Source organism: Hipposideros armiger, unplaced genomic scaffold (assembly GCF_001890085.2).
Source record: "Hipposideros armiger isolate ML-2016 unplaced genomic scaffold, ASM189008v1 scaffold_72, whole genome shotgun sequence".
NCBI lineage: Eukaryota > Metazoa > Chordata > Mammalia > Chiroptera > Hipposideridae > Hipposideros > Hipposideros armiger.
This window is the reverse complement of record NW_017731422.1, coordinates 1,982,756-2,005,343: the sequence shown is the minus strand read 5'-3', so window position 1 is coordinate 2,005,343 and position 22,588 is coordinate 1,982,756. Positions and strand designations below refer to the sequence as shown.

At 42.0% G+C, this 22,588-nt stretch overlaps 1 protein-coding gene across 4 annotated transcripts in view; it reads left to right on the top strand.

Moving 5' to 3' along the window:
* Positions 1 to 22,089, top strand: part of SPATS1 (spermatogenesis associated serine rich 1) — a 45,038-nt gene extending 22,949 nt beyond the window's left edge. Inside the window, exons 3-9 of one of the 4 annotated variants that reach the window (XM_019642642.1) lie at positions 521 to 668; positions 8,962 to 9,086; positions 10,438 to 10,599; positions 18,034 to 18,154; positions 18,811 to 18,873; positions 20,347 to 20,480; positions 20,705 to 22,089. In XM_019642642.1, coding sequence (XP_019498187.1) covers positions 521 to 668; positions 8,962 to 9,086; positions 10,438 to 10,599; positions 18,034 to 18,154; positions 18,811 to 18,873; positions 20,347 to 20,480; positions 20,705 to 20,733 — 782 coding nt within the window. In that variant the 3' untranslated portion in view covers positions 20,734 to 22,089. Of the gene's footprint in view, positions 1 to 520; positions 669 to 8,961; positions 9,087 to 10,437; positions 10,600 to 18,033; positions 18,155 to 18,810; positions 18,874 to 20,346 lie in introns of all 4 variants that reach the window. The other 3 variants (XM_019642641.1, XM_019642640.1, XM_019642643.1) reach the window with 3 other exon arrangements.
* The last annotated feature ends 499 nt before the right edge of the window (positions 22,090 to 22,588 follow it).

The following is a 22,588-nucleotide window of genomic DNA, read 5'->3' as shown; positions in this document are numbered from 1 at the left end:
CTCAAAAAATGTTAGTTTTTTTTTTAAGATTTTTATTGGGGAATTGGGGGGTGGGAACAGCACTGGGGAATTGGGGGAAGGGGAACAGACAAGTTTTTGTTCTTCAGTCTAGTTGTGGAGGATGTTGCTTCACTGGCCCAAGTTGGCACCATCATTGCTCTCTTCCCGGGCGAGGCAGATCAGTCACTGGCTTCTGCACGGCAGCTCACGGCAGCTGCTGGCTACACATGGTAGCACATGGGAACCCACTGCAGCAGGGGTTGCAGCCTACGCTGTCGCCGGAGACTCATGGCAGTCCAGCTCCAGGTTGAGCTGTTGTTCAGTATCTTAGCTGTGGAGGGCAGTGTCACTGGCCCTCATATGTGGGATCCGAACCGGGGCCCTCTTAACCAATGTGTCACTCGGCTGGCCCAAAATGTTAGTTTAAAAAAAAATTTATAATCTAGGGAACAAGATAGATTGGGAACAAGATACAGTATTTTCATTAATGTAATCACACGGTGATATCTATGTGTTGCAGGTACTAAATGCAAGGATTTTCCAGAATCTAAGGGATGCTTTGCCAACACAACATCCTTTGACCAAAGGGTCATCCCCTCATCTTCTGTTGCAACAGGTCTAAATATCAGTGAGCCTTCAGGCGCCTGCCAGTTGTCTGCTCACTTGGAGTAAGTAAGGGTCCATTGAAGAGCCATAAACGGAGGGGTAAAGCCTGACCAGGGAGCCAACAGTCTGAGTGGTAGCTTGACGTATTTGTCAAGAACATGGATTCTGGAGCCAGATTGTCTGGGTTCAAATCCCAGCTCTGCCACTTAACACCTGTGTGAACTTGGGCAAATTACTTCACCTCCTTGGGCCTCAGTTTTCTCATCTGTAAGATGGGGATAACACTCCATAGGATTGCTGTGAGAGTTAAATGAGGTAATACATGTAAAGTGATTAGATAACTTCCAGGCATACAATAAGTTCTATATAAGTGCTTGCTATTATGAAGTTCAAAAGCAGGTATAACTAAACTATATTTTTTGGGAATACATACATACATATATAGGTAGTAAATCTTAAAGAAAAGCAAAGAAATGATTACTTTGAGGGTCAGAGTCAGGATAGTGGTTACATCTCTGGAAAAGGGACAACACGGATAGTTTCTGGGGAGGGAGAGAGGGAAGGGCTGGCCCTGTTTTGTTTCTTGTCCTGGATGTTGGCTTTATAATTATTTATAAAGCTATACTTATGTTTTATGTACTTTTCTCTGTTTATATTTCTTTTACAGAAAAAGTTTTGAAAAGCTTTTTCTAATAATTTTTGTTATAATGAAATTTAAGTTCATTGTATAAATCTTGAAAATAAAAACAGTATTAAAAATAAAAATCACAATAAATCCACTTCTTAGAGAAACAGTGTTAAAATTTTGATGTTTTTAACATGCATAAGAAAAAACTTCTATTTCTTTCTTATGCAGATACATAAATATTTGATATTCTTCTTTAAAACCTTCTTTTTCCCATTCTGCATTTACCTACTCTTCCTCCCCTGTTTATCTGTCCGTGTGCTCCCCACCCTGGACCCTAAGCTCCTTGAGAGCAGGGACTGTGTTTGGATTATCAATGTCTAGAACAGTGCCTGCCACAAAATGTATTCAGATAAATGTTTGTTGAGTAAACAAAGTAGATGAGTACTTCTAAAGTTCTTTTGGACAGATTCCTTTATCCTTGCAATCTTTTCTACACAGTTTGTTCAGCAAAGCCTTTTGAAAAATATTTAGGAGAGACTTATTTCATGCCAATGCCAAAATTAGCATATGTTCTAAACTTGATGGGGGGGGGGCGCTCTGACTTATTGTATTTTTGCTCTATCTGCACACAACCAAAGTTCAAAGATATTAGTATACATATGTTTATTTAAAACTGGAAATCAAGCTGTACACGACTTCTGAGTTATTGAACTAGGGTTCTTTATGATTTCTAGGGCACATAGTTTATTTTGTTCATTTTTTATTTTTTTAAGATTTTTATTGGGGAATTGGGGGATGGGAACAGCTCTGGGGAATTGGGGAAGGGGAACAGACAAGTTGCTGTCCTTTTTGTTCTTCAGTCTAGCTGTGGAGGACGTTGCTTCAGTGGCCCAAGTTGGCACCATCATTGCGCTCTTCCCGGGCGAGGCAGATCAGTCGCCGGCTTCTGTATGGCCGCTCACTGCGGCCGCTCACGCTGGCTGCTGGCTACACACAGTAGCCTATGGCAACCCACTGCAGCAGGGGACTGCAGCCTATGCCATTGCTAGCAACTCATGGCAGCCCAGCTCCAGGTTGAACTGTTGTTCAGCATCTTGGCTGTAGAGGGCAGTGTCACTGGCCCTTATATGTGGGATCCGAACTGGGGCCCTCTGGCGTCCCAAGCCAGCTCTTAACCAATGCGCCAATCGGCTGGCCTCTAGGGCACATAGTTTAGAGTGAGACTGCAGATCCAGCTTTGATCCTGTCTAGTGTGTTTTAGTGTTAAATTCTCTGAAGGTCCGTTTCCTTTTCTTTTTCTTTCTTTCTTTTTTTTTTACTTGATTAAGTTTAATAATAATTACTAAAATGTATTGAACACATTTTTTCAGTAAGTATTTTTTAAAGATTTGTATTAAAATATAGCTAACATGCAATATTATATTATATTAGTTTCAGGTGTACACCATAGTTATTCAACATTTATAGACCTAAAGAAGTGATTGCAGTATAAGTCCAGCAACCATCTGACACTGTACCACGCTATCACAATATAATTGACTGTATTCCCCATGCTGTACATTACATCCCCATGACTTACTGGTTTTATACTTGGAAATTTGAACCTCTTACTCTCCTTCACCTTTTCCCCCCTTTTTAAAATTTTTCAATTGCAGTTGACGTTCAATATTATTTTATATTAATTTCAAGTGTACAGGATAGTGGCTAGACATTTATATAATTTACAAAGTGATTCCCCCTGACTAGTCTAGTACCTACCTGGCACTATACATAGTTATTACCATATTATTGACTATATTCCCTGTGCTTTACTTTACAACCCATGACTATTTTGTAACTACCAATTTGTACTTCTGAATCCCTTCACCTTTTTTATCCTGCCCCCCAAGTCTCCTCCCATCTATCACCCCAATAAATCTAGTACCCATCTGACATCATTCATAGTTATTACAATATTATTGACTGCATTCCTTATGATATACCTTACATACTCATGAATACTGTGTAACAACCAATTTGTACTTCTTAATCCCTTCCCCTTTTTCACCCACCCCTAACCCTCTCATATCTGGCAACCATCAAAATGTTCTCTGTATCTATGAGTTTGTTTCTGTTTTGTTTGTTTGTTTATTTATTTATTTTGTTCTTTAGATTCCACATGTAATCGAAACTACATTGCATTTGTCTTTTTTTAAAGATTTTTATTGGGGAATTGGGGGAAGGGAACAGTGCTGGGGAATCGGGGAAGGGGAACAGACAAGTTGCCATCCTTTTGTTCTTCAGTCTAGTTGTGGAGGACGTTGCTTCACTGGCCCACGTTGGTATTATCATTGTGCTCTTCCCAGTGAGGCAGTCGGTCGCCGGCTTCTGGACGGCCGCTCATGGCGACTCTTGGCAGGTCATGGCAGTTCTCGCCTGCTGCCAGCCGCTCACGCTGTCTGCCAGTCACTCATGGTAGCTCATGGCAGCCACTGCTGCCCCACTGCAGCCTATGCCGTTGCCAGCCACTCACGGCAGCTGAGCTCCAGGTCGAGCTGTTGTTCACAATCTTAGTTGTAAAGGGTGCAGCGTCACTGGCCCATGTGGGAACCGAACTGGAGGCCCTGCCACTCAGAGCCTGCACTCCCAAGCCAGCTCTTAACCAACTGAGCCACCTGGCTGGCCCTTCATTTGTCTTTCTTTGTCTGACATCCTCCACACAGCACAATACCCTCCAGGTCCATCCGTGCTGCTATGGATGGCAAGAACCCATTTTCTTCCATGGCCGAGCAATATTCCATTGTATATATTTACCACCTACTCTTAATCCATTCTTCCATCGATGAACACCCAGGCTGCCTCCACATCCAATGAATATATGTATACACATGTCCCCTTGAAGTAGCATTTGGGTTTCTTCGGATAAATACCCAGAAGTGGGATTACTGGGTTCTTCTTTGTCTTTTGTTATAGACTGTTTTAAGGTCTACTTTTTTTTCTGGTATAAGCATTGCTATTCCAGCTTTCTTGTTTTATTTTTGTTTCCATTTTCATGAAATATCTTTTTCCATCCCTTTACTTTTATTCTGTGTGTATCTTTCAATCTGAAGTGAATCTCTTGTAGGCAGCATATGTAAGAGTCTTGTTTTCTTATCCACTCAGCCACCCTATCTTTTGATTGGAGCATTTAGTCCATTTACATTTAAAGTAATTGTTGATAGATATGTAGGTATTGACATTTTATTATTCATGTTTTTGATCTTTTTCTTTTTTTTGTCTTAAAGAAGTCCCTCTAAGATACCTTATAATACTGATTTGGTGGTGATGAACTCCTTTAGCCTTTTCTTGTCTGGGAAGCTCTTTATCTCTCCTTCGATTCTAAATGATAGCTTTGCTGGATAGAGTAATCTTAGTTGTAGGTCCTTGCTTTTCATCACTTTGAATATTTCATGCTAATCTCTTCTGGCCTGCAAAGTTTCTGTTGAAAAATCATCTGATAGTCTTATGGGTGTTCCCTTGTAGGTAACTAACTGTTTTCTCTTGCTGCTTTTAAGATTCTCTTTTTGTCTTTAACATTTGGCATTTTAATTATGATGTGTCTTGGTGTGGGTCTCTTGTTTGGAACTCTGTGCTTCCTGGGCTTGTATATTTATTTCCTTTGCTAGGTTAGGGAAGTTTTCAGTCATTATTTCTTGAAATAGATTTCAATTTCTTGCTCTTTCTCTTCTCCTTCTGGTACCCCAGTGATGCAAATGTTGTATGACTGTTGTTGTTCCAGAGGCCCCTTAAACTATCCTAATTTTTTAAAATTCTTTTTTTTTCTGTTCTGATTGGGTGTTTTCTGCTACCTTATGTTCTAAATCACTGAATCGACCCTCTGCTTCATTGAATCTACTGCTGATTCCCTCTACTGTATTCTTTTCTTTTTTTTTTTTTAAAGATTTTTTTGGGAAATTGGGGAAGGGAACAGAGTTGGGGAATTGGGGAAAGGGAACATTGTTTTTTCCCAGGACCCATCAGCTCCAAGTCAAGTTGTTGTCCTTCAATCTTAGTTGTGGAGGGTGCAAGCTCAGCTCCAAGTCCAGTCGCCACTTTCAATCTAGTCATGTGTGTGTGGGGGGCACAGCCCACCATCCCATTTGGGAGTCTAACCAGCAACGTTGTTGTTATAGCATGTGCTCTAACCAACTGAGCCATCTGGCTGCCCCTTGGCAGCTCAGCGGCAGCTCAGCTCAGGTGCAGTTCACTGGCCCATGTGGGAATCAAACCAGCAATCTTGTTGCTCAGAGCTCACGCTCTAACCAACTGAGCCACCTGGCCAGCCCTCTAGTGTATTCTTTATTTCAGTTATTGTATTATTTATTTCTGACTGGTTCTTTTTATTTTTAGTTTTTAAAGATTTTATTGGGGAACAGAGTTGGGGAATCAAGGGAAGGGGAACAGACAAGTTGCTGTCCTTTTGTTCTTCAGTCTAGTTGTGGAGGACGTTGCTTCACTGGCCCATGTTGGTATTATCATTGCACTCTTCCCTGGTCACTTGCCAGCCATTGGATGGCTGCTCATGGCAGCCCACTGCAGCTCACACCGGCTGCCGGCTGCTCACCCTGGCTGCCAGCCACTCACGGTAGCTCATGGCAGCCCACTGCAGCAGGGGCTGCAGCCTATGCTGTCACTGGTGACTCATGGAAGCCCAACTCCAGGTTGAGCTGTTGTTCACCATCTTAGCTATAGAGGGCGCAGCGTCACTAGCCCTCATGTGGGATCCGAACTGGGGCCCTCTGACATCCCAAGCCAGTTCTTAACCAACGTGCCACTCGGCCAGCTCGGTTTTTTTAACCTTTGAGAAATTTTAGGAAAGTCTGCAATATGAGCCAAGACAGGCCGTTTGTATCGAAAAGCCACTGGAAGTGGCTTGGTGTGCCCGAAATTTGGGTGGGACAAGGTCTCAGGGAATCACCAGGGTGGGGCAGATGAATGGTGTTAGCCAGGTTGATGGAGACTCAGATATGGTGGCACCTGTGTCTGCATGCTGGGAAGGGGGAAGGCTCAGCAAAAAACAATGGCTTCTGCCAGCTCCTCTGTTCAGGAGACAGCTGTTCCACCAGTCCTTGCCCTGGAGTCAGTTCTTCCATGTATGTATCTGGCATCTTTTGAGCTGCTGCTCCAGCACTGGAGCTCAGAGCAGGTGAGTCTGTCAGTGAGTAAGTCTGTGCATGGGCCCTTTAACAGGAGAGAGAGTCTGGGACTGCAGCCGCTCTTGTCTCACTCAGCCACAATCTCAGCTGGTTTTCCCAGCCAGAAGTAATGGGGACTTTTCTCCCTGGCACTGAAACCCCTGGGTTGGGGGGCCTTGTGTGGGGCTGGGACCCCTCGCTCCTTTGGGTGGGGGGAACAACCTTCACAAGCCAAGATTTTTAATGGTCACACGCAGGTGTGGGACCAACCTTTTCCATGTCTCTGCCTCTCCTATCATTATTGAGGTGGCTTCTTCTATATGTCCTTAGTTGTAGGGCTTTGGTACAGCTAGACTTCAAGTGATTCTCAATGATGGTTATTCTGTAATTTATTTGTAGTTTAGACTAATTTTGAGGTAGTTGTGACAGGAGGTAAGCACATTTATCTATTCCTTCATCATGACTGGAAATCAGTCCATTTCCTTTTCAATTGGAAATGGTTCTATTGGCCATCACAGGATTGTTAGTAGGGAGCAAATGAAACAAGCTGTATGAGGCTGCTTTGAAACTACTCCAATATAAAAATGGTGATGAGGGCTGGCCGAGTGGCGCGTTGGTTAAGAGTTGGCTTGGGATGCCAGCTCTGAGCAGCAGGGTCTGGGTTCGGATCTCACATGAGGGCCAGTGACATTGCCCTCTACAGCTAAGATGGTGAGTAGCAGCTCGACCTGGAGCTGGGCTGCCATGAGTTGCCGGCGATGGTGTAGGCAGCAGCCCCTGCTGCAGTGGGCTGCCATAAGCTACCGTGTGTGGCTGGCAGCCAGCATGAGTGGCCGGCAGCCGGTGTGAGCTGCCAAGAGCCGCTGTGAGCGGCCGTCCAGAGGCCGGCGACTGATCTGCCTCATCCGGGAAGAGTGCAATGATAATACCAACATGGGCCAGTGAAGCGACGTCCTCCACAACTAGACTGAAGAACAATAGGACAGCAACTTGTCTGTTCCCCTTCCCCCAATTCCCCAGCACTGTTCCCCTCCCCCAATTCTCCAATTAAAAAAATAAAAATAAAAAATAAAAATAAAATGCATGTTATTTAAAAAACAATGGTGATGAAATAGTATGAAAAAAGAGCCTATGATGTGATAACAGATAACTGAAAACATTGGCCAAGGCCATCTATCACATTCAAAGCCTCTTAAACCAGAAGTGATTGCTTTTTCTGTTGACACCCACAGTAGTTTGTTGTAGGCTTTTTTAACTGCTAGGAAGTTCAGCACTAAACATCATGCTCCTTTATTATAGCCATTTCAGTCTAGGTTTGTTTTTGATTACTTCTTCCTCTTATCTTTGTACTTGTTGATTTTAAATGTCCATTTAATGATTTTGAACATGTAATTTTTTTTGTAACAGTTTTATTGAAACATAATTCACATATCGTATAATTCGCCCATTTGAAATGTACAACTCAGTGGTTTTTAGTGTATTCACAAAATTGTGTAACCATTACCACAATCAATTTTAGAACATTTTTATCACCCCAAAAAGAAGCCTGTACCCTCTAGCAGTCATCCCTTACTATGTCCACTTCCCCCAGCCCTAGACAATCACTAATCTACTTTTTATCTGTATAGATTTGCCTATTCTGGGCATTTCACATAAATGGAATCATAAATGTGTGGTCTTTGGTGCCTTTGATGTCTTCAAGGTTTATCCATGTTGTAACATGTATCAGTACACCATTCCTTTTAAAAAAATTATGGTAAAATACGTACACACACACACACACACGTATTTATATATATAAAACATAACATTTGACATTTTATCTATTTTTAAGATTACAATTCAGTGGTATTAATTATCCTCACAATATTGTTTGACCATCATTACTATGTATTTTCAAAACATTTTCATCACCCAAAACAGAAACTCTGTAACGATTAAGCAATAATTCCCTATTCTCTTCTCTCCCTAGCCCCTAGTACTCTGATCTCTTAATCTATCTTCTGTCTCTATAAATTTTACCTATTCTAGATAGTTGATATAAGTGGAATCATACAATATTTGTCCTTTTGTGTTTGGCTTATTGCATTTGACATAATGTTTTCAAGGTGTATCCATGTTGTAGCATGTGTCAGAACTTCGTTCTGTTCTATGTCTGAATAATATTCCATTGTATGTATATGTGACATTTTGTCTATCTATTCATCTGTCAATAGATATTTGGGTTGTTTCTACTTTTTGGCTCTGAACAAATAATGCTGCAGTGAGCATTCGCATACCTGTATCTGTTTGAGTCTCTGTTTTCAATTCTTTTGGGGATACCCCGAATGCTGGGTTGTATTGTAATTCTATAACCTTTTGAGGAACCACCAAACCGTTCTTAAGCATGCATCTTTTGAATATGTTTCAGTCCCCTCAAATTGTGAATAAGCAAATTATATGCTCCTGGACATTTATGGAGAAGTAGGCCTAGTTCTCATAAGTGAAGGTAATTCTAGTAGAAGATATGTAAGATCAGGTTCTAACTACCAATTAAGCACACAGAAGAATCTAATCCTTCTGCTTCCTTCCCAGCCCTGCTGCTGATTTGTATCTGAAATCCTCCTCCTCACCTTCTGATCACTCCTCTGAAATCTCACTGCCTAAAGTCCAAGAGGATAAATATCCCGAGGAGTTCAGCCTTCTTAAGTTGCAGACAAGTGAGTAAGTCATAGATTCTTCTCCACATGCCTCCATGCCCAGGGTCTTTTCAGAAGTCTGCCATAGTGTTGGGCATCATACACTGAAGACCCACTAAATGCCAGGCATTCAACACACTTCATCTCTAACTCTCACAAGAACTCTGCTGGGGAAAATATCATTGTATGTTTTTCAAAAATGAAATGCCTTTATGTAAAACCATAAAAGAACTGTATCAAAATGCTAAAATAATAAAGAAGTATACAGAGTCTAGAAACCCCTTCCCCCAATATTCTCCAATATTCCCCATTCTGCCCAATAGTTATGAAGAGTTTGATATATACACTATTCTTCCAGAATTTTGAAATGCATATGTGTTCATACATATATATACACACACATACATATATATTCATTATATATATATGTACATATATATACATATATATAAAAATATATATGTATGTGCGTATATATATATGGTGTAGTATACAATCATATTTTCAGTAGTAGAATATAGTATACAAACTATTTTCAAAGTAAATAAACCATGGACCTCTTTCTGTGTCAATATGTATAGATCTGTGTGGCTAATAGAGATCTACCCATTTTAGAGAAAAGGAAACTGAGGCTCGGAGAGATTCAGTCACCCATACAAGTATACATAGCTAGGAAGTAGAGTGATGGGATTAGAACTCAAACTTGCCTGCCTCCAAAGCCTGCATTCTTTCTTGGCCACCAGATAGTCCAAGTGTTTCTCAAGCAATTCTAGAGCTGTTAGGAAATCTTTTATTGCTTAAAATCTCTTTATAGGAAAAGTATCGAATGAGGAAACAAAGACACTGAGAGGTCCAGTAACTTACCTGAGGTCTTACAACAAACTTTTTCATTTGCCATAATCACATGTATACATAGTCCGGTGTCATTATAGTACATGCATGTGCTATTGTTGCTGCCAACACCATGTTCCATCAGTTAAGTTGCCATGGTTGGCCCAACCCGTTGATGGGAATTCTATTCTTCCTACCCATTTATCAGAGTGAAGGTTGGACCATAGGTACTTGTAAAACTGCCTCTGAGCTTCCCAACCCACAGATCACTTCCAACCATAAAATTGGCTTTATTTTTGGAGGAGAGGATAAAAAGGAAAAAAACAAGAGGCCTCTTAGACCGCTTTCTCCCTACTTCCCTTCCTTTCGTGCCTAGTCCCACAGAGGCTAACCCTGCCCTGATGTAGAACCAAGGAATTATACAGGTTGATAAATGTTGTACAGCCAGATAGTGCCTGGGGAGTTTTCACAACCTTTTGTCATCCCACTGCATTATGAGCCTGGGAGTGGTGATAATAGAAGGATTTCTGATGTCTTGCAGAAGATGGGCAGCGTCCTGAGTGGACATTTTACCCGCGGTTTAGCAGCAGTATCCACACCTACCATGTTGGAAAGCAGTGCTTCTTTAATGGGGTCTTCCTTGGAAACAAGAGGTCTCTATCAGAGATGACGGTGGACAAGTGCTTTGGGAGGAAGAAATATGGTAACATTTTCCTCCTGGACCTTGACTGTGCAATGCCTGAAAATACCCTTGAAACGTAACTCTGCAGGCCCAGCATTCTGTGGCTGGGGGCAGCCTGCAAGGTCACCATGCCACCCAAGGGCAGCCAGGAGGATAGGAAAGTGAAGGCGATGGTTGGCAGGCTGCGCTTTTTGGCAAAGAACTCACAACATACGCTGATCCACATTTTCGTTTTTCTCTGAATTTCATGAAATGCTAATGTGACATTTAAGTCATCAGATAAGTTCTCTCAGATACTTATTAATAGAAACTTTCATTGAAGTCTGGAGAAAATAATTCATGTTTCAATTAGATGCTGCCTCTCATATGCGTTTAAACTGAACTTTGTATTCTTCACAAGGAAAACATCCCATAAACCTTAGCCTGACATACATGTTATTTCATAGCTTATTTAATTACAAGTAATTGAGATGAGCATATCTATCTGTCTATCTATCTATCTATCTATCTATCTATCTATCTATCTATCTATCTATCTATCTATCATCTTCTTTATCCTTGGTTTGTAACTTGGTGAGTTCTCTGTCCCAACCTACCCATAATTTATTGAAAAACCCTAAAGAGTTGCTGAGTACCAACTGACCGTTTACGGCACACTGTTCTGCAGAAATACCTGTGTAGGAGGCAGCCACCACTTCAGGGATGATTAGAATTACTGTTGCAGGAATACAAAGAGAAAAAAATAGAAAGTTCTCATGTTTGAGTTTTAAAATGGACTTTTAAACTCATATCGGAGACAAAAAGTTTTGAAAACCAAGGCTTTTATTTGTATAGAGAATACACGAAAAAGCCAGGCTAGAGGAGGGGGGAGAGTAGCCACTGATGGGGGGACTTTGAGGAGCCCTGCATCCTGCCCAACTCCTGAGATCAAACTCTAATGGGTGATTGGACGTGAACCTAGCTGGGGCGTCTGTCTCAGAGTTTGGCTGGGGGATGACCTTGAGCCTCAGAGGGAAGTGGCATCTTGTCTGACTCTGAGCAAAACAGTAGTGATAGCTGTGGGCAATGGATGAGCAGAAACCAGCCTCAGGTCTCACCCACCGAGGAGATGTAGGAGAATAGCTGCGTTTCTGTGCCTGTGATGGCTGTGGGGGTTAGGACAGAGAGAAAGAATGAGAGAAAGAGAGAGCAAGCCAGGAGAGCTGTGCAGGTCTCACACTGGGACGCGGGAGGCCACAGTATGATGCGCTGTGGCTCATCAAGCCAGGGATCTGATGAGAATGAATTTCTGCTTCACCTGTGGCATTGTGGAGGGCGATGGCTTCCTGAGGATCAGACTGGATGACACATTTTAGCAGACAATAAAAATAGATGCCAACTCTCAGAGAGTAGCAGAGGTAAGTTGAACAGCAGATAACCAGTGTGGTGTGCAGACAGTAACCCAGGCCCCAAAGCCTTCTACAAAAGCCTCGATGTCCTGTAACCCTGCTGTGCACACCCCTACTTCCCGCTCCCAACTGAGATGCAGCCATAAGGTAGAACAGGAAGGATTTATTTAACTGGTTTAAATCTGAAACAACTGAGAAAAACCAAGAAGGTACTAAGTTTAGCTGTATGTTACTTAGGAATACTCTTGGCTGCATGTAAGAAAAAACCCAAATTATCAGAGGCTTAAATTGTAAGATATTTGTTATGTCCTTAACAAGAAGTTTTGAAACCTAGGTGGCCTGTATGGACTGGTTTCCCAGGGATGTCATCAAAGATATAGGCTCATTTTGTCTTTGTGCACTACCGTTCTCGGTAGTGTCGGATTTTTATCTTCATGCTTATCATCTTATAGGTAGAAGATAACTGTTGCAGTGCCAAACATCAGGTCTATATTTAAGACACGAAAAAGAAGAAATCCTCTTGTTGCCTTCCCCTTTTAGAAGGAAGGAAAAGTCTTACCATATGGTCCTTCGGAGACTTTCTTCCACTCGTCTCACTGGCTAGAATGGGAGCCAGCTGCAAGAATATATCAAAGCGAATGGGATTATCATGATTGTCCAATTCCTAACCATAACCTATCGCTTCTCTCCTAACTCAACAGTAAACATTATCCTGAATTTTGTGTTTATTATTCCTTTTCCTCCCTTCCTTCCTTCCATCTTTCCTTCCTTCCTTCCTTTTATGGTTTTTATAAATACTGAGTAAATGCAAAGGTATATTTATGAAATATTTATTGACTGTGTAGAATAAAATTTTCCAAACACTTGTATGCTTCTCATTCTATTTAAGAAATGGAATATCTTTATATTTGAAGCTTCCAATAGGCCCCTCCCTGAATACAGCATCTTTCTTTCCCCCACTCTAGTGGTAACCCCTATTCTGCTTTTTTTTAAAAAAAGAAACAGATTTTATTGGGGACATTTTTAAAGGAGTCAAAGTAGAGAGAAGAGCATAATGTAACCAAAGGTACCCATCACTTAGCTTCAACAATTGTCAAAATGTGGCTACTCTTATTTTCATTTTACCCCTTTCCCCCAGGGATTATTTTAAAACAAATTCCAGACATCATATACAGAGGGTGCCAAAAAAATGTATACACATTTTAAGACAGGAAAAAACTGTATTAAAATTGTATGTACTGATAACAAAAGATGAATACAAGTCATGTGTATACATTTTTTTGGCAGCCCTGGTAGTTTAATCTGTAAACATATCATTATGTACCTCTAATAGATAAGGATTATTTTTATTAACATGACTGTAATCCCATTCTCATATCTTTAAAAAACTAACAATAATTCTTTAATATCACCAAATATTCATTCAGTGCTCAAATATCCAATTGCTTCACAAATGCCGTAATTTAAAAATATTTGTAGTTTGTTTAAATAAGGTTCACATTTAGCAATTAGTTAAAAAGCCTCTAAGATCTCTTTAAATATAAAGGTCCTCCCTCCCTTTTTCTCTTGCAATTTATTTGGTGACGAAACTAGGTCATTTGTCCTGTAGAGTTTGCCATAGTCAGGGTTTTGCTGATTACATTCCTTGATACCATTTAACAGGTTCCTCTGCCCTATGTATGTCTTGAAAACTGATACTTGATTTGTCTTAGTGTGATGATCTCAGGTGATGTTGTGCAATGACTTATTTAAATATCAAATGCCATGGTCTTTTTCCATTTCTTTTCTTTCTCGATTTCACTGCAGCACTTGATATTGTTAAGCTTGACATGGAACACTTCTTCCTTTGTGAAATTCTCTCCTCCCTTATTATTTCTTTTTAAATTAAAATTTTTTTACAATTACAGATGACAGCCAATATTATTTTAGTTTCAGGTACACAGTATAGTGGTTCGACATTTATATAACTTATGAAGTGATTCCCCCCATAAGTCTAGTAACCCCTGGCACCATACACAGTTATTACAATATTATTGACTATATTCCCTATGCTGTACTTTATATCCCATGACTGTTTATTTTTTTTTTGTTTTTTTTGTTTTTTTTGTTTTTTTTTAGCTGAGCCATCCTGCTACCTGTTGGCAGCTCAGCGGCTGCTCAGCTCGGGCTGGACTTGAACCGCTGTTGCTCAGAGCTCAAACTCTTGAGCGAGCTCTTAACCAACTGAGCCACTCGGCCGGCCCCCATGACTGTTTTGTAACTGCCAATTTGTACTTCTTAATCCCTTCAGCTTTTTCACCCAACCCCCGCAAGCCCTCTCCCACCTGGCAGCTATCAGTTTGTTCTCTGTATCTAACCCTCATTATTTCTTGAACAAGATGCAGAAGCATCATCAGGGACTGCCAGCCAACTGCCATGTTGAACTGTTATCAACACATTTATTATAGAAAAGAAAATATTTAATTAATAGTTGACTCCCAGCTGCTATGATCAGGCTATTGGTAGAGTTCTCTAAAGGCCTAAATTGTTGTCACAGGTGGAAGAACAAAATGTTGTCTGCGGTTCTAGGTTGTAAGGAACTAGACCTCAAGTATATATTTTTTTCTCTTGTATGGGTCGTTCTACAATATAGTATATTGTAGTCAGAATAGGATGGATTCTGCTGCAGTAACAAACATCTGCTGAAATCTCGGCAACTTAACATTAAGGTGTGCTTCTTTCTCTCGCAAAGTCCACTGTGGATCCAGGGGCAGTGACTCACGGATTCCTTTTGCTTTCACCTTGTGACTTCTCCATCTCAGCACATGGCTTCTAAGGTTGCCATAGCAACCTTAGTGCTGGAGAAAGAGGATGTGCTGGAGAGTTCCACATCAGCTCTTAAATGCTTCTTTCTGCACGTGGCACACATCATCTCTGCTCACAGCCTATTGGTTAGAATGTGGCTCTACCCAGCTGCATCGGGGTGGAGAAATGGGGGGCAGAATATGTTATTTGGTGAACAGTTTGCTCCTTCATATAGTTCTTTGATTTTAATGTATACATCCCATTTTCTGCCTGCTGAACATCTTTATATCTCAGATATTAGATGGTTTGTCTGAAACACAAACAAGCATCAGAACTGATCATGATGTGTTATGGATCTATCAGCTATTAATACACAGTGGCTAGCAAAAACGGTACCTGTATTTGTGGACTATTCAGGAATTATACCAAGATCCCATTATTATACCTGATAGTGTTGTTTGGGAGATTTTCCCCTGAAAGTAACATCTTATACTTACACACAAGCCATTGGTTCTTTTTCTACTTGCTGACATTATCTCGTGAGATCTTTGACAATAGTAGATTTCTAAGTGTTGTCTTCAGACCACCTGTATCACAATCAACTGGAAAATTTGTAAAAAATGCTGGTTCTGGGAACTACCTCAGACCTTCTGATGTGTAATTTCTTTGGCTGGGACCCATAAAGCTGTGTTTTTAACAAGCTCCCTAGGAGATTCTGAGGTATGCTAAAATTTTAGGACAACTGTTCTGTAGTGTATGGGTGGCATTTACCACCTTATATAGCATTATTTAATCTCCTGTATACATGTCATCTCCCCAACTAGATAAGATTCCCTAGGAAAAGGTTTATACCTTAGCTAGATGGCAATTGTATTTTCCAGATTAAAAAAAAGAAATTGGAATTGGGGTGGTATTAGGCTAGTCTTGATTTCAAATAATAATAACTGCTACCATTTCTTGAGTGCTGATGATGTGTCCAGATTATTCTCACTTAGGACTCATGGTAACGCTGCAAAGTAGACATTTGAAATAAACAGTTTATAAATGAGGATTCTAAGGCTTAGGGAAGTTAAATAAATAGCCCAAGGGTACAGAACTAGAAGGTGCAGAACTGAATTTGCACTCAGGCATGAGGGACTCCCAAATTCAAACTCTTCTCACAGCCTTCTGCTGTTTCCTGACTTTTACTTGTCAAAAGATAGGGTCTCTCTACCCTCCTTGCTTTGAATCCCCTGCACCTCATGCCCAGCAGGCGCTCAACCCATGGGTATAATTGATGGTATTAATATTTCACTACACTTAAGAGCTAACAAAAAGTTTAAATGAAGAGTCTTAAGTATTGAAAAGACTTTTGAAGGAGAATAGTGAAAAACATTAAGTACTCCAGTCACTCAAGCACTGCCACCTATTGTAAGTTGGCTTCTCTGAGTTGGCAGAGGAATTTGGGTAGGTAGGAAACAGCTTTTCAAAAATCCTCCCTCGGGCCGGCCGAGTCGCGCGATGGTTAAGAACTGGCTTAGGACGCCAGAGGGCCCTGGTTCGGATCCCACATATGAGGGCCAATGGTACTGCCCTCCACAGCTAAGATGCTGAACAACAGCTCAGCCATGAGTCGCTGGCCATGGCGTAGGCTGCAGCCCCTGCTGCAGTGGGTTGCCATGGGCTACCATATGTAGTCAGCAGCCAGCGTGAGCAGCCAGCAGCGCAGTGATCGGCCGTCCAGGAGCCGGCGACTGATCTGCCTCGCCCGGGAAGAGCGCAATGATGGCGCCAACTTGGGCCAGTGAAGCAACGTCCTCCACAACTAGACAAAAGAACAAAAGGACAGCAACGTGTCTGTTCCCCTTACCCTAATTCCCCAATAAAAATCTTAAAAAAAAAAAATCCTCCCTCGCTCTCCCTCTGGCTTGCATCGTAGGTACAGTTGAATAATATCAAAACAAACATTTAAAAAGAAAAAAAAGAGTTTTGTTCATTGGGTGTGTGGGCTAAAAAGGAGGACGTGCCTCCAGCCACGCATCCCTGCTTCTGACCCTAAGGCGGGCTTGTCTTGCAGCCCAGGCTTGTTCTCTTCAGAGGTGCATCTGGTGGCAGGTGTATGGGTTTAAATGACCATCTAGTGTCAGCTGACTCCTTTCTAGCTCATGTGATTGGTTACGTGTTCCTGGGTTAGTTAAAGGGACTGAGCTGTCAGCATATGCGCTGAATAAGCAGTGTGCCCAGCTGCAGTAGACTTTCTCCCGACTCCTTTTCACCAGGAGCTGCACTGCCCTGAGTTCTTGAAGCAGGAGGAGCAGGACTCTCATTAGCTGATTTCCTCCTGAGACCCAGTCGGAGAGGCAGAGCCCCAATCACAGTTGCTTTGAGAGCCTTGTAGAACTCGGGATTGAAAATGCACTGATGCTCAGGAATGAAAAGATTTTAAGTCAGAGCTCTTGCTCATCATGGCAGAAATACCTCTGATGCACCATTCATTTTAACATCCCATCTGAACCTAAGCTAGTCTTCTTTCCCAGGGTGAGATAATCATAACAGCACTTTCTAGAAAATGTCCCAAACATAGGCTCACTTTTATCTTCTTCTCAAGGTGAGACAATTACAAACAGAACTTTAAAACACCTATGCATAGCTCATAATAAAATACTAAATTATCTTATTGCCATTGTCATGGCAAATCTGTGTATCATTTTCAACCCCCCCCTTTTTTTTTAGATTTTATTGGGGAATTGGAGAAGGGGAACAGTGTTGGGGAATTGGGGGAGGGGAGCAGCCAAGTTGTCCTTCAATCTTAGTTGTGGAGGGTGCAGCTAGCTCAGCTCCAAGTCCAGTTGCCATCTGGCTGCCCATTGGCAGCTTGCTGCCGCTCAGCTCAAGGTGCTGTGTTCAATCTTAGTTGCAGGCGGGCATAGCCCACCATCCCATGTGGAATTGAACCAGCAGCCTTGTTTTTAGGAGCACGTGCTCTCACCAGCTGAGCCATCCTGCCACCTGTTGGCAGCTCAGCTCAGGCGCAGCTCACTGGACCATGTGGGAATTGAACTGGCAACCCTGTTGCTCAGAGCTCGCGCTCTTAACCTACTGAGTCACTCGGCCGGCCCTCAACCCCTTTTTTTTTTGGCCGAGCCATCCTGTCACCTGTTGGCAGCTCAGCTCAGGCCAGGCCAGGAATTGAACTGCTGTTGCTCAGAGTTCAAACTCTTGAGCGAGCTCTTAACCAACTGAGCCACTCGGCCAGCCCCCTCAACCCTTTTTTAATGATTTTGTTTTTAAATGTCTTTCACAGATATTGATCCCAGGAACGGAATCCCAAAGTTAACTCCAGGAGACAATCCATATATGTACGCAGAACAGAGTAAGGGCTTCCACAAAGCAGGGTCAACTCTCCCACCTGTGAATTTTTCCACGTAAGTGTATGTTAATACCAGGACTATTTAGTTAACTTTAAAGGAATTGTTATCTTTAAAAAAAAAAGTAAAAATGAAAAAAAAAATAAAGGAATTGTATCTTTCTCTACTATATATAAATTATACTTTATAAGGGGTAGATCTCAATAAGACATGGTTGGTGAAAATTTCTAAAAAGTCCATATTTCGTTTTTAGTGTATGCATGCATATGTGTGTATAATTAAAATTATACACAGGATCTCAACTACAAAGAAGTGTTTGTTTATTTTATTCCTATTGTTATTACCACAAATCTGAAAACTTTTCAATTTTCATGCAGAGTAAGGTTGTTAATTAGTGCCTACTATTTGGGTTGACTTACACTTAAAACTAAACTTAGACCAAAGCAAGTGAGGAGAAAACAAAGGTCATTACATTAAAAGAAAAATAGTTGGTGTATTACATTAAAAATGCAAATTTAAAAATTAGCCATGTTTGATTTAGTGATGTTTACTGAAAATGATAAAAATAATAAGAATTGTGGCCCTTCCAGTTTTGAAGGCCATACGTGACAATTAAAATGAGAAAATAAGACATTTTATTGAACACAGTGATGTATTGATCGCTTTGCTGTAGAAGCCAAGCCAATTTTATCATCACCTTTTCTGTTTTCCAGGGTACCTTATGAAAAGAAATTTGATACATTTATTCCACTTGAGCCTCTTCCACAGATTCCTAAGTGAGTTCTCCCACCATGTTTTATATTATCTTATCTTTATGAAAATATCAAATATTTATTACTTTCGCCTATGAAGGAACTCACAGACACTCAACACATAGGAACCATCTGAATCGCAGCAGGTGGGTGGGGCAGTGTGTACGGAGGGTTTTTGGTGAGACACTTGGAGGCAAGTGTCTTTGGAGTCTTGCAGCTGGGTTTCTCACGCTTCAATGTGATTGACAGACTGACTACCAGATGCCATGTGGTGTGCTGGGTATGCATTATGGGGGAGTGTTATCTAGAGCAAAAAGACAGGGCCCCTGATTTCCAAACCATAAGGGTTTGTTGGAAAAGAAGGACGCATGCTTAAATGAGTGCAGCCAGGGAGAATGGTTAGAGTTGGAAGAAGCAGAGAGAAAGCCATTGGCGTTTTCCTGTATTTGAAGGAAGTATCGTGTCTCTGATCTAATATTTTTGCTCAGTTCCCTTTTGAACCTGTTTTTTTTTTTTTTTCCTAAACAGTGGTATCCTAACCTAGAAAGAGGTATACGTCAGTATATTGCTCTTCATCCTGCTTTTCTTACTTGGGCTTTTACTGTTGGGTTGTCAGCTTTCAATGATAACCTTGACTCCCACCTATTACCTAAGTGGTGATCCTGCACTTCCTTCTTGCAGAAAAGTCCCTACCCTCCGCAGGTTTTTCAGGGCTTTTTCCCAATCATGTTGCATTTCTCCCTAAAAGAGTGAAAATTCTAACTGCTAAAAGAGAAACACGTTCTTCAGCTCCCTGCTCTGACTCATCCCAGGAGTCACACTGCCTTGGTACCTCTTGGAACACCCAAAGTGCAGCCCAGCATGTGCCATTTCAAATCTCAACAGACCCGAGGACGCTGGGTGTCTGCATCAGCTGAGGCCCCAGCAGAAAACAAGGCGCACTCATCTGGGACTCTAAAGGCAGTTTAATGAAGGGACTGTTTACAGATGTGGGAGCAGGTTGAGAGATCTCACATGGGAGGGCGAAACATCCAGGGGCTCCCGACAGTGGGGAGCTCTTACTACTCTAAGGTCTGAGCAGCAAGAGGGGGACCATGGTTCACGGAGCCGTAGGAGATGGAGAAGGGCTGTCCAGAAGGAGTTGGGCAGTGGAGATGCAGCCATTGCCAGAACTGGGATATCTCAGGAGACAGGGCAGGAGCTAGGTAAGAAATACCCAACCTCTCTCTTCTCACCTTCTGATCTCCTGGGGGTGCCTCCTATTAGCCAAGCCCAGCTCAAAGGTGGGGGCAGGGAGGAGTCAAGGTGATGCCATCTGCAGGGGTCAGCGTCCTGGGCAGAGAAGGGCAGATCAAAGATCTGGGTTTGGGGCAGGAGCAAATGCTGAACGACTAACATGGTGTTTTATTTTGACACTGATCTTCTAAATTGGAGGCCATTTTACTTTTGGAGGCTGTCAGACAAACTCAAACTCAGGGTGCTGTTTTCTTCCTCCAGCTTGCCTTTCTGGGTGAAGGAGAAGGCCAACAAGCTGAAGAATGAGATAAAAGAAGTTGAGGAGCTTGACAAGTGGCAGCCAGCTGACAAGTGGCAGCCAGCGGTCCCCTTGATATACAGTTTATTCTCTCCTGGTGGGTTAAAGAGCCTTCAAAGAATAGCATAAAAACTGGAGGTGAGCCCAGAAGAGCAGGCTTTTGAGAGGCTTCTCCACAGAGAGGAGAGAAGGCAGAGCATCTCCCCGGGTAGATGGTGTCTTTTGTCCCAGGTGGTCCCTTCTGCAGATGTCGTGAGCCGAGTGTGTTGGTTGAAAACTCTTGATGGAATACAACCTTTAACTCCATGCCTCTGTCCACAGATTCTTTGGACTCCCCAAGGCAACCTTGAGCAGAAACAGGCCCACAGAGCACACACTGACTGAAAACTCCAGGGAGCCTCTTCCAGTTGATTGCTTCTGTCAGTGTGACTGTTCTAAATCAAATATTTGACTTTGATAAGGAATCAGTGTGCTTTGCTTTTTTTAAACTTTATATTTCGAAAAATTTCAAATTTACAGGAAAGTTGTGAGAATCGTACTTGAACAATCAATTGAACAATCTATCACCTAGATTCTACGATTGTTAATATCTGTCCAAATTTGTGCATATGCTCTCTCATATTATTACTATTATTATTTTGCTGAATTATTTGAGAATGAGTGGCAGACAGCATAACCTTTTACTCCAACATACCTTTATACTTCAGTATGTATCTCCCAAGGTCAAGGGTATTCTCTAGCAATCACAATACTGATATCAAGCTCAGAGCATTTAATATTGAGACAATACTCCTACTATACACTCCACATTCAGTTTTATTCAGGTAAATTTTGTTTTCTAAGGATGTCCTCAAATCCATGGTAAGATACACACAATATGTGGGCTTTCATTAATTTTGGTGAAACTATTCTCATTTCATTAATTCCTTTTGAGATTTTCTCTGCTATTCACTTGATATACATGTCAGAAAAACACAAAGGCTGATCTCCACAAGGCAATTAATACTATTGCCCGGTAGCTCCACTCCCCACTTTAGTATTGTCTGTCGACACAGCCAAGCAGGGTGACAGATCAGCCAGCACCAGTCATGAGTCTTTGGGTCTCTCATCACAGGTGAGAAGCAAACCTTTGGAAGAAAAGGTGGCAACAAAAGCCAAACCTATACAGTCAGGCTGTGACTCTCAGCAGTCAAACCAATGACTTCAGCATATCCATAGCCAATCTCCTTCTCCACTAAGGAGACCCCACTGGTAGGTTAATGAGGGGTTCTGATCTGGTCTGCCCAAAACCTGAAAGTGGAGAGAGACAATTGGGGCCCATGCTGAGACTCCAAGTGCCCAAGACATAAGACACACTTTCTTTCCCTGTCAAAACATTGTCTTCAGACAATTCCAAAGCAAATGAAACAGGCTTAGAACATGGTACATTCATGCTCTCTTCATACATGTCTTTACAGAAACTAGGAGAGATCACGTGGCCCAACCACTCCTTAGGTTAACATCAGCATATCTCTTGCCTTTGGGACACAAGGCCCACCCCACTGCCCAACAGAATCCAGGAAAAATAAAACCAAATAATTTAGAAAAGGAAAACAAGAGGTTGCCAACAGATTTTCTCAAATACGTTAACTTCTGAAAACAATTTTTTTGTGTGCTTCTATTACTTAAAATACAAAAATGTCAACTGCAGGGGTAGCAGGTTAGCTCAGGTGGTTAGAGCGCAGGCTCATTAAACCAAGATTGCCGGTTCGATTCCCACATGGGCCACTGAGTTGCACCCTCCACAACTAGATTGAAACAACTATTTTACTTGGAGCTGATGGGTCCTGGAAAAACACATTGTTCCCTAATAAAATGTCTTAAAAAAGAAAGAAATGTCAACTGTAATCACCTGAGTGGGTGGATAATGGAGAACACAATGTACATGAAAAGGAAGGTTCGGGCCGGCCGAGTGGTGCGATCGTTAAGAACTGGCTTGGGACGCCAGAGGCCCCGGTTCAGATCTCACATATGAGGGCCAGTGACACTGCCCTCCACAGCTAAGATGCTGAACAACAGCTCAACCTGGAGCTGGGCTGTCGTGAGTCGCCTGTGATGTTGTAGGCTGCAGCCCCTGCTGCAGTGGGCTGCCATGGGCTACCATGTGTAGCCAGCAGCCAGCGTGAGCGGCCAGCAGCCGCAGTGAGCGGCCATCCAGAAGCCGGC